Below are 12,401 nucleotides of genomic sequence, written 5' to 3'. Positions count from 1 at the left end.
ATCATCCCATCACCCAGGTATTAAGTCCAGCATCCACCAGCTATTCTTCCTGATCTTCTCCCTCCTCCCACACCTGGTCCTCTGACAGGCCCCAGTGACACATGCTCCCCTCCTCCCCTCCATGTATCCATGTGTTTTCATCATTTAGCTCTCACTTATAAATGAGCACATGCGGGTTTTTGGTTTTCTGTTCCTGCATTACTTTGCCAAGGATAATGGCCTCCAGCTCCATCCATGTTTCTGCAATGGACGTGATCTTGTTCCTTTTTATGGCTGCATGGTATTCCATGGTGTATATGCACCACATTTTCTTTATCCAGTCTATAATTGATGGGCATTTAGGTTGATTCCACGTCTTTGCTATTGTGAATAGTGTTGCAATGAACATACACGCGCATGTGTCTTTATAATAGAACAGTTTATATTCGTTTGAGTATATACCCAGTAATGGGATTGCTGGGTCAAACGGTATTTCTGCCTCTAGGTCTCTGAGGAATCACCACACTGTCTTCCACAATGGTTGAACTAATTTACATTCCGACCAACAGTGTAAAAGCATTCCTATTTCTCTGCAACCTCACCAGCATCTGTTGTTTTTTGACTTTTTAATAATAGCCATTCTGACTGGTGTGAGATGGTATCACATTGTGGTTTTGATTTGCATTTCTCTAATGATCAGTGATGCTGAGCTTTATTTCATATGTTTGTTGGCCACATGTATTAGATCCACTATTTCTGATGGTACTTTTATAACTTCACTGCTATACAAGAGGTTTTAGGCCAGGCGCAGTGGCTCACGCCTGTAATCCCAGCACTTTGGGAGGCCGAGGCAGGCGGATTATCTGAAGTCAGGAGTTCGAGACCAGTTTGGCCAACATGGTGAAACCCCATCTCTACTAAAAATACAAAAATTAGCTGGGTGTGGTGGCACATGCCTGTAATCCCATCTACTCAGGAGACTGAGGCAGGAGAATTGTTTCAGCCCATGAGGTGGAGGTTGCAGTGAGCTGAGATTGTGCCACTGCACTCCAGCCTGGGTGACAGAGCAAGATTCTGTCTCAAAAAAAAAAAAAAAAAAAAAGAGGTTTCAGCTAGAAGTCTAATTGATTATAGGTGACTTTGGAGGGAGCAATTTCAATAGAGCGGTAAAGCTGAAAATCAGATGGCAAAAAGGTACTTACTAAATGGGAACAGGGAAAACAGCTTTCTGTAGAGATGAGGAAGAAAGATGGAGCCTCAGAATATCACTGAGAGTTCAGTTCAAGAAACAGAAACCAGCTTAGGGGTGTTTTTTAAAGGAGTTTGATTCAAGAAAGTAGCTATTTACGAACTTAGTTTCTTAAGTGTTGCAGGCCCTTAAGTCAGGAGTTGCCACTGGAGCTATTGATTTCAAGAGTACCTTCCCATACCTAGAATCCTGAAGTTGCTGCTGCCTCCACTGCTACTACCGTGGCAGTGACTTGGGCATTGAGTCTGCCACAACTCAAACACTTGTGTCTCCTACCTTGTCCGACTGTAGCAACATTAGCAGGAAGATAGCTTCTGCTTTGTCCTGTCTTCCAAATCTCATTTAGGACTTCCACATCGCAAGAACTCTAGCCAAAAATGTGTCTGGGGAATGTCGTTTTTAGATTTCTAATTTCCATCTAGAAGGAGGATAGAATAAAGAGTTGAGAGAGTCACTCTGTAGAATCTATCACATCTGATTTCTGTTGCTTATTGTAAGCCATTTGTAAGGCAATTATTAAGAAAGAGAGGAGAGGCTGGGCGCAGTGGCTCACGCCTGTAATCCCAGCACTTTGGGAGGCCGAGGCGGGTGGATCACGAGATTGGGAGATCAAGACCATCCTGGCTAACACGGTGAAACCTCGTCTCTACTAAAAATCCAAAAAAAAAATTAGCCGGGTGTGGTGGCGGGCGCCTGTAGTCCCAGCTACTCAGGCGGCTGAGGCAAAAGAATGGTGTGAACCTGGGAGGCGGAGCTTGCAGTGAGCCGAGATCACGCCACTGCACTCCAGCCCGGGTGACAGAGCAAGACTTCGTCTCAAAAGAAAAAAAAAAGAGGAGAATTGCTGAGCCAAGGGAAATACTGTGTGTTTCATGCTTGAGGTAGGAAAGAGCTTGGTGCCTTTGAAAAGTTGGAAGGGGTTGATGTGACTAGTTTGAAAAGTTGGAAGGGGTTGATGTGACTAGTTCATTTCAGGTGAGGTTGGAGAGGTAAGCAGGAGCCAGAGCATGCAGGACTACAGGTTGAGAATTTTTTCTTTAAGAGATAGGGTCTTACGGTGTTGGCCAGGTTGATCTTGAACACCTGGCCTCAAATGATCCTTCCACCTTAGCCTCCCAAAGTGCTGGGATTATAGGGATGAGCCACCATGCCCAGCCCAACAATTTTGCATTTTCTCTTAAGAAAAGCATCAGAGATTCTTCGGCAGGAAAGTGGTATGATTCAACTTATGTTTTTTTAAAGCTTATTCTAACTGCTTTTTGGACAATATGTTTACTAGGAGTAGTGGTATCTAGGAAACCAGATAGACCAGCAAGTATAAAATCTAAAAACCCAATATTCTAGGCAGGAGAATATGGTGCCAGAGTGGATATAGAAGCCGAATGATACAGGCTATATATTAGTAGTTGTATTGACAGGACTTGGCAAGAATTGGGTGTTAGAAGTGCCAAGAGTGGGTACCAGCTATTTCATTATTTTATTCCTTTGGGGAATTTTCTGAGCATTGAATTGTAGGATTCTTTAAAATAGTAAAGCAAGACTGGATAGTAATTATGTTATAGGGATGGAGTAGAATGTGGAACGATTCTTTTGCAGGGAGATATTAAGAATGCCTCTCTTGCAATTCTTTTGCAGGGAGATATTAAGAATGCCTCTCTTGCCTTCAGGTCCGTGGTGTTAAAAAAAAAAAGAAAAAAAAGAATGCGTCTTAAATTTCTTAGTAGTAATGTGAGTATACATCAAAGGTTAAATGTCTTAAAATGTATTTAGAAAAACAAAAAGAAATAGGAAAATATTTACCAAAAAACCCTAACCCTCTATGCTAATGTTTATGTTCTTAAATTTTACTTATATACGTGAATCTTTGTAGTTTTTGCTAAAATACTAAGTAATTTATATAAAAGTGAGTTAAGAGATTTTTCTCTTTTTTTTAGTTGAGCTCATCCTTCTGCAGAATGCCCAATTCTTTTAAAAAAAGGAGAACCAAGAGATCATATTTTTACTTTTAAAAGTAACACCTGTGTCAAATAAGACTTCATTTTCACTTCAGCCAGTTCCTATTGTTGGCTGAAACAGCAAACAGATCAGTAAGAGGCAATAGTTACAATGCCATGTGGTCTATTGAAACCTAATGAAAAAGACAGGATTGAATTATCTAAATATTTCACTTGAAATAACATTTAACTGTGACCCTCTTCAGGTTCTATAAATTTACATTACAGCTATTTTTTATCTAATGAAAAGTGAGATGTGAAGCCTGTCAGAGTTCACAAGCCAGATGTTTTAATGATTCCTCATATGCAAACAAGTTATGTATTTTCCAGTGCCAATAAGTGTATTTACCGTGAACCCGCAGGTGGCTCATTCAGTGAGATTAGTATTATATAAATAAGTAGTTGAGTTTAATTTTGCAGTTACTCTTTCTAAAGCCTATGCATAGGTTCTAGAAGGATCCTTAGACTTAGCAGAAAGTAGCCTCTGGGTCTCTCCCCGGCTTCCTTTTCTGCTTCCAATTCCTTCCCCATGTTTCATTATCTCGTTTTAGTTGGAATTCGTCTGACATTGCTTATCTCCCAGGAATATAAAACTGCATAACTGTATTAGTACAAAGTTGCATACTACTGGGAAAAGCTATTTGATGGGTCAGTTTTGGTAAGATATTTTTGAAGTGCCAGAGGAGCCAAGGAGAACACTTAGCATGTGCTGTTTAGTATTACAAGACTTGTTGCAGAAGAATACTAGTAATGGATAGAAATGAGAATATTTGCTGTTTTAGTTATGGTGGTCCCCTCACTGGTATTTGATATTAAGTTTTATTACCCTTATTGCCTGTGAAAGGAGGACAATGATTGTAACAGTGTTTCACAGCTGTTTTAGGGTTACTAGGACTTGAGCTATACTAGCTCCTCTTTTAATGTTTATCCACGTATTTATATCACTGCTAACATAGTTATCCTGTAGTCTAGAGTTTCCTTGTACTTAGATTTTCCTTGAATGAGACTAGTGACCTCGTGATAAACCACCATATGCTACTCATTACAGTCATGCACTGCATAACGACATTTCCATCAACACCTGACTGCATATAGGACGCTGATCCCACAAGATTATAATGGAGCTGAAAAATTCCTGTTGTGACATAGTCACACAATGTGTTACTCACATGTTTGTGGTGATGTTGGCATAAATAAACCTACTGTGCTGCCACTTGTATTAAAGTATACTACATACAATTATGTATAGTACATAATACTTGGTAATGATAATAAATGACTATGTTACTGGTTACTATACTTTTTATCATTGTTTTAGAGTATACTTTTTCTACTTATTAAAAAAAGGTTAACTATAAAAGAGCCTGAGGCAGGTCCTTCAGGAGGTATTCCAGAACAAGGCATTTTATCAAAGGAGATGACAGCTCTATGTGTGTTATTGTCCCTAAAGACCTTCCAGTAGGACAAGATATGGAGGTGGAAGACAGAGATTTTGATGATTCTGACCCTGCGTAAGCCTAGGCTAATGCGTGTGTTTGTGTCTTCCTTTTTAACAAAAAGGTTTCAAAAGAAAAAACCTTAAAAAATAGAAAAAGCTTATAGAATAATGATGTAAAGAAAAGATTTTTGTACAGCTGTACAATGTGTTTGTGTTTTAAGCTGTGTTATTGCAAAAGAGTCGAAAAAAGTTAAAAAATACTTAGAAGTTTATAAAGTGAAATAGTTACAGTAAACTAAGGTTAATTTACTATTGAAGAAATAAAAATACTTTTATAAATGTAGTGTAGCCCAAGTGTACAGTGTTTTATAAAGTCTGCAGTAGTGTACAGTAATGTCCTAGGCCCTCACACTCACTCACCACTCACTCACTGACTCACCTAGAGCAATGCCAGTCCTACAAGCTCCATTCATGGTAAGTGCCCTCTATAGGTCTACATCATTTTTTACCATATTTTTACTGTACCTTTTCTGTTTAGATATGTGTAGATACACAAATACTTATCACTGTGTTACAGTTGCCTACAATATTCAGTATAGCAACATGCTATACAAGTTTGTAGCCTAGTAGCAAATTATATAGCCTAGATGTGTAGTAGGCTATATCATCTAGGTTTGTGTAAGTACACTCTGTGATGTTCACACAATGTGGAAATCACCTAATGATGCATTTCTTAGAATATATCCCTGTTGTTAAGCAATGCATGACTGTATCTGAATATATTCTAGAGTTGATCTTTTTCTGTAATTAGTAAATTTCATAAATCTTTTTCTAGTTTAATTTGTTTATTAAATGGAAGGGCATTTTCAATTCTGACATATCTCTTCTGTATTGTGGAGAACTGAAACTGCGTGGCTTTATTATGGAAGTAAGTTATTCTTTGTGCAGACATATGTTATCAATCTGATAGACCTATTCAATAAACAGTGACATTCTTTACGATAACATAGCCATAGAATAATTAAATATTCTCTTCTTTATTTTCAGTATTTTGCCAATCACTATTCTATATTTGGTGGATTTTTTTGATATCTTAGATTTAGAGGTCATTCTATAAGTCAGAATTCTTCCTCCCACAGCAGGATTACCTGAGCAGAATTTTTAGTACTTATGATGAGCTGTAACATAGCCAAGAATTTGACTTGATGGGACTCAGCATGCAAGGTTTTAGGGGAGGATGAATATGCCTGGAATTTTGTGGAATTTGAAAGACTGCTGACCCTCCAAGTACAAATGAGTATTGCTCTTTAATGAGTCTGATTTTCCAGGAAACAACAGGTGCTGGAGAGGATGTGGAGAAATAGGAACACTTTTACACTGTTGGTGGGACTGTAAACTAGTTCAACCATTGTGGAAGTCAGTGTGGCGATTCCTCAGGGATCTCGAACTAGAAATACCATTTGACCCAGCCATCCCATTACTGGGTATATACCCAAAGGACTATAAATCATGCTGCTATAAAGACACATGCACACGTATGTTTATTGCGGCACTATTCACAATAGCAAAGAGTTGGAACCAACCCAAATGTCCAACAACGATAGACTGGATTAAGAAAATGTGGCACATATACACCATGGAATACTATGCAGCCATAAAAAATGATGAGTTCGTGTCCTTTGTAGGGACATGGATGAAACTGGAAAACATCATTCTCAGTAAACTATCGCAAGGACAAAAAACCAAACACCGCATGTTCTCACTCATAGGTGGGAATTGAACAATGAGAACTCATGGACACAGGAAGGGGAACATCACGCTCCGGGGACTGTTGTGGGGTGGGGGGAGGGGGGAGGGACAGCATTAGGAGATACACCTAATGCTAAATGACTAATTAATGGGTGCAGGAAATCAACATGGCACATGGATACATATGTAACAAACCTGCACATTGTGCACATGTACCCTAAAACCCTAAAGTATAATAAAAAAAAAAAAAAAAAAAAAAAAAAAAAAATGAGTCTGATTTTCTCAGCATAACCTGTTATTTACAAATACTGCAATAACTTTTTAAGAATTATTTATGGTATTAGACGAAATTATATGTTGGTACTTTGTGTTGCTTTTACGATCTCATAATTGTTTCTGCTCCTTGAAGGGAGGGGAACTATGTGTGGTAGTATGGTATTCACCAGAGTTTAAGCAGCAAGAAGAATATAAATCTGTTAGAAAAAATTAGGGGCAATCCATCAGGAAATGGAGGGGGGGAAGTGCTGTTATTAATTCACTCTCACTTTTAGTATTTTTTAATATTTTTGTATTTTTAGTATTTCAGTATTTTTTACTTTATAAGCATATGTGATATTTTATATTAATCAAAACTAAAATTAATTTATCAATACATTTTTAAAGAGGATCTAACATGAAAGCCTAGATTTTAAGAGCAGCTATGAAGAAAATACCTATTGTTTTATATCTTTAACTTTCATTGTTATCATTTACCTAAATAAAACATTTTATATCAGTAAAAATACTTCATGTTTTCTGAGGTTTATTAATGCATAATAATAGGTCATAATTAGCTTATGATCTAATCTAAACTTATACCTTTATTCTAAGACTATAATGATTACAACTCTTAAGAGATGTTATATATTTATTTAAAGATAATATAATATTTGGTTGGATTATCTTTGATATTTGTCAAAATATACCTTTCTTTCTCTTTAAGAATTGTCTTAATCTCCTTAAGACAGATTCTATTTTATCCTTGTCTTACAAATAAGAAGATTCAAGCAGGCACAGAGAGGTTAAATAATGTGGTGTGGTCACACAACTGTTAAGTGGCAGAGGCAAAATTCAAATCCAGAGAGCCTTTTTCCACAGCCCCTGCTCTTATTTGCTACTCCATCCTGACACTCTGAATAGAAGTACTGTCATTTTATGTCAGTCAACAAATATTTACCAAACATTTACTCTGTGTTCATTAGTAAGACACAGAATATAAGGGAAGTTTTATATTGTGTTCAGGGATTGAAATCTAATGGGATCTTACTAAAATAGGCTCACAAAACAATTATATAAATTGCAAGTCAAGAAGGCCTATATTGGAAGTGCAAACTACTGTAGGAACATTGAAAAAGGAAGGATTACTCTGATTGGGAAGGCTTAATTTGCTTTTATAGAGGAAATAGTGTTTTCACTGGGATGTGTAAGCTTTCAAGGCAGGTGTGAGTGAGGCAGATTTAGGCAAGAGTGGGGAGGACCTTGAATGCCATACTGAGGAGTTTAGACATTTGGCCATAGGCAATTATGAGCCTTCAAAGATTTTTTGAGCAAGTAAATAACATGATCATATTGGCATTTAGGTACAAAATTATAGCAGCATGAAAAATGAATTAAAGATGGTTTTTTGTGTTGGAGAAATAGAGAATGTCAGTAAGATGAAGTGTCATGAAGATGGCAGAAGACCATATGTGGTCATCATCCCCTTGCTTACCAAGTCCTTACAGGAATTTACAGGAGATACTGTTTCACTGTGTGTTGTTTTAAAGAGTAAATCTCCAGTGATGCTGGAAAACAAGAAAGAGTACACACACACACACACACGTATGTTTTTGTTTTTGTGGGTTTGTTTTGTTTGTTTGTTTGTTTGTTTTAGTTTTGTTACAGGCCATAAACTTCAAAAGACTCAAAGCAGATAGGATTGTATTGTTGAGGAAAACCAACACTCTAAAACATGCAGGAGAGAACTGCTCCAGAAGGGGTAGGGGTACTGGGTGAGCTGCACATCAGATATATGGATGCAAGGCTGAGGAAGGGCATGGGGCTGTAAACAGGGTGGTTACTTGGAGGGCTGCATGAAGAGCAGCAGAGTAAATCAGCGCCTTCACATTTGCTTGCTTACGTTGAGCAGAAGGCAGTTGATACTTTTAGCCACAGCCTAAGACACTGAATGTGGAGCTTGAGCTAAAGAGGCAGAGCAATGGGAAGGCAGCTAATAACACTCAGGAAAAATGGTAGCACCCTCTTCTGAAAGGAAGGCAACCAGAATACCTCATCTAGCAGCATGTCCCTGGCATCTATGACAAGCAAATAGAGAACTCATAAAAAAAAGAAAAAAAAACAGCCAGGAATTACCAACCATTTAAAGTTTACCAATATCATAAAGAAGACACAAAACTCAACCAACAGAACCTAAACCTAAACAAAACAAATTAATAGAGCTGACAAAAACAGACTGTGAAATAGAAGAGTCGGCTTCCTGAGAAAGACTTAAGAGAATATTGGGTCCATAGAAAAAAAAATGTATAGATATTGGAAATTAAAAACCTATTTGTTAAAGTTTTTATAATACACAGTAAATTAATAAAATAGCACAGTGGGCCCAGTTTAAAAGCAAATTAGTGAGGTAGCAGATCAAATGGAGTTATTCTCCAAGAGTGTAACACAAAAAGATAATTACATGGAAACTGTAAAAGAGAAAGGAGAGTTAACACAAGAAATCTCAACATCTTTCTTATAGAAATAAAGGCAAGAAGAGATAAAATGGAGGAGAGAATAATAGTAGAAGCTGACTGAAGATGTATATCTTAGATTAAATTGGACCGTTGAGTGTGGAACAGAATGACTGGTAAATGACAAAGGCCTAGTTAAAGAGATAGTGCAAAACCTTTCAGAAAGAAAAGCAAAAATAGTTACCTAAAGGGAATGGTAATCAGATTACAGTAGTCTAAAGTGCCATATATGTATATGTGTGTACATATGTGCGTAGTGGTTCTATGGAGAGCCACTCAGATGTCCCTCCATCCTTTAGAACTGAAACGCTCATTCCTGCTAGGAGCTGACAGTAATCTAGAAAATCTCTCTCCAGGAATTGCCTTCTGCTGAAGAAAGTCACCTTGCCCAAGGTCATGTCCCCTTCCCTGGAATGACCCACATCTAGTAATTTATCAGTTTGGGGGATAAAGGCCTGACCCCTTTGTCTCCATTGAGGACAACTCTGAAGGGCCATTGCAGCTCCAGAGCTCTGTGTAGGATTGTCTGAGGCCATCCTCTTCCTCACTTGCCCACAAGTGTAGATCTTAAGGTCACAACCAGCAAACTTTTTGCAAATATATCTCCAGTTCAGAATTGGTTTCCCAGGGAATGCAACCTGTGACAATGTTTTTAAACACCATGGGATACTCACTAACATTCATTATGTATTATGATACAAATTTCCTTCAAAGACAGATGGAAGAGACCATGTTTTCTGACCATAATACAATATGATTAGATATTAACAACCACCCCAGGAACCACCAGCCAATCCCATTTATATCATACACACACACACACACACACACACGCACACATACACATACACACACGAATCTCTCTCTCTCTCTCTTTTTTTTTTGTTTTTGTTTTTGTTGTTGTTGTTGAGAAGGAATCTTGCTCTTTCACCCAGGCTGGAGTGCAGTGGCGCGATGTCGGCTCACTGCAACCTCCGCGCTCCTGGGTTCAAGCCATTCTTCTGCCTCAGCCCCCCAAGTAGCTGAGACTACAGGCACGTGCCACCATGCTTGGCTAATTTTTGTATTTTTAGTAGAAACAGGGTTTCACCATGTCGATCAGGCTGGTCTCTAACTCCTGACCTCAGGTGATCCACCCGCCTCAGCCTCCCAAAGTGCTGGGATTACAGGCATGAGCCGCCGCGCTAGGCCAACACATGCGAACCTCTTCAGATTTCAAGTGCTCTGCATGTAGCAGACACTTATATGAACGTAATCTTTTAATGAATGTAACGCAAGTTAAATAAAATTTTCTTTTTTTTGAGACAGGGTCCTGCTCTGTCTGACAACCCAGGCTGGAGCGCAGTGGTGTCATCTTGGATCACTGTAGCCTTGACCTCACAGTCTCAAGCCATCCTCCCACACAGCCTCCCAAGTAGCTGGGACTACAGGCATGCACCACTACGCCCGGCTAATTTTTGTATTTTTTGTAGCAACGGGGTCTTTCTGTGTTGCCGAGGCTGCTCTCAAACTCCTCCCAAAGTGCCGATTATAGGCATGAGCCTGGCCATCAAACAAAATTTGAGAGAGAATACGTTCTAATAAAATAGTTTACTGAAACTGAGTAATTTAAAAGTGTTTTTTTTCCTGACCGGAAATAAGAAAAAGAGCATTAGTACTCACCTTTCACAATTTCATAAATTACATCTTATGTCACAAAATGACAGCTTCCCACTATATAATCTGAGTAAGGCTTCTGTTTGTTTTCTGAGATGGAGTCTGATCTGTTGCCCAGGCTGGAGTGCAATGCACAGTCTCGGCTCACTGCAACCTCCATCTCCCAGGTTCAGGTGATTCTCCTGCCTGAGCCTCCTGAATATCTGGGATTACAGGCACGCACCACCATGCCCAGCTAATTTTTGTGGAGACAGGGTTTCACCATGTTGAGACAGGGCTTCACCATGTTAGCCAGGCTGGTCTCCAACTCCTGACCACAAATGATTCACTCACCTCTGCCTCTGAAAGTGTTGGGATTACAGGCGTGGGCCACCATGCCCAGCTGAGTAGATTTTTAATATTGGATACTTACTTGCTAGAAAAATTATGGAGAACAGAATGAAAGTAATAAATATGAAATAAAATATAAAGACATCCTTATTTTCTAGTTTATCAAAATGTTTTTCCTAAACATAATACATTTATAGCTGACATTTGATGGAAACCTGGCAAATAAAACTTAAGTAATTAAATAAATGCATGCCTTTAAAACATCCTTAAGTGACGGAACCACAAATGTGAATGCTGCTCAGAATCTTTGCACCCTAAGCTACACCTGCCATGATTCTTTCTGATTTCCACTTTCATAGAGGTGATCCACTTACGACCTTGGCCTCTCAATCTGTTGTTCTTCTTTCTTCTAACATTCTTGCCCTCAAACTAACGTTAGCCATGGTTATTTATGCCTTAAAACTGATCATTATCAATCACTATAGCCCCCTGTCCTCCCACCCACAGTAATCTCAGTCTCCAGTATCTTTTAACTTTCCAGCTCTCTTCCTCTAACATACTGATCTCAATAATTATCCCATACCACTAGGAGCTCAAATTCATTGATCCACCATTGTCGATTACCTCTTTATCCACTAGGTCCTCTCTTCCTGTCTTTCTCAATTTAAATTTTTTTTGTACATTATTATCATTCCCTTCTCTCTCTCTAACCCTCGTTAAATTCAGGGCTATTTGTGACCATATTTTTTCTCTTAAAGATGAACTACCACTAAGTTGATAAACTAACATTTTTTAAAAAGCTTTTGAAATCAATAGCATCAAATTGGTTCATTTTAAATCAAAGTTGTTAAGATCTCTACTGTCTTTATAAAATACAAGTCTTTCACAGTAATGAACTAGCTTCACATTTTGTGTGATTCTCATAATTATTGATAAAAAGAAATGCAATTATTATTTTTCCCCGATGTAGATGAAAGCAGACTTTACACTGGGCAACAGAAAAACCCTTATAAGCACTGTCTCTATATTACATGTATTTCATAAATAAGTTAGTGTTTCATATAGCTAGTGTTTTTCTTATTTATACCATATGACTAACTTTAATCTATATGTGAATGTATATTTAATAGGAAATTGCCCGGCATTTACGCCCTGAAACTCTAAGAGCAATCTTTGGTAAAACTAAGATCCAGAATGCTGTTCACTGTACTGATCTGCCAGAGGATGGCCTATTAGAG

The 12,401-nt window shown here is 38.2% G+C and overlaps 1 protein-coding gene across 4 annotated transcripts in view; it reads left to right on the top strand.

Moving 5' to 3' along the window:
* NME7 (NME/NM23 family member 7) overlaps nt 1–12,401 on the top strand; it is a 238,133-nt gene that overhangs the window by 188,315 nt on the left and 37,417 nt on the right. For all 4 annotated transcript variants that reach the window (XM_063627241.1, XM_063627242.1, XM_063627239.1 and 1 more), the window contains exon 11: nt 12,294–12,401. In XM_063627241.1, the coding sequence (XP_063483311.1) occupies nt 12,294–12,401 (108 nt within the window). The remainder of the gene's footprint in view (nt 1–12,293) is intronic.

The sequence above is a fragment of the Symphalangus syndactylus genome, chromosome 12 (assembly GCF_028878055.3).
Source record: "Symphalangus syndactylus isolate Jambi chromosome 12, NHGRI_mSymSyn1-v2.1_pri, whole genome shotgun sequence".
Lineage (NCBI taxonomy): Eukaryota > Metazoa > Chordata > Mammalia > Primates > Hylobatidae > Symphalangus > Symphalangus syndactylus.
Note: the sequence above shows the minus strand (reverse complement) of the source record. Positions and strands in the feature narration are given on the sequence as shown.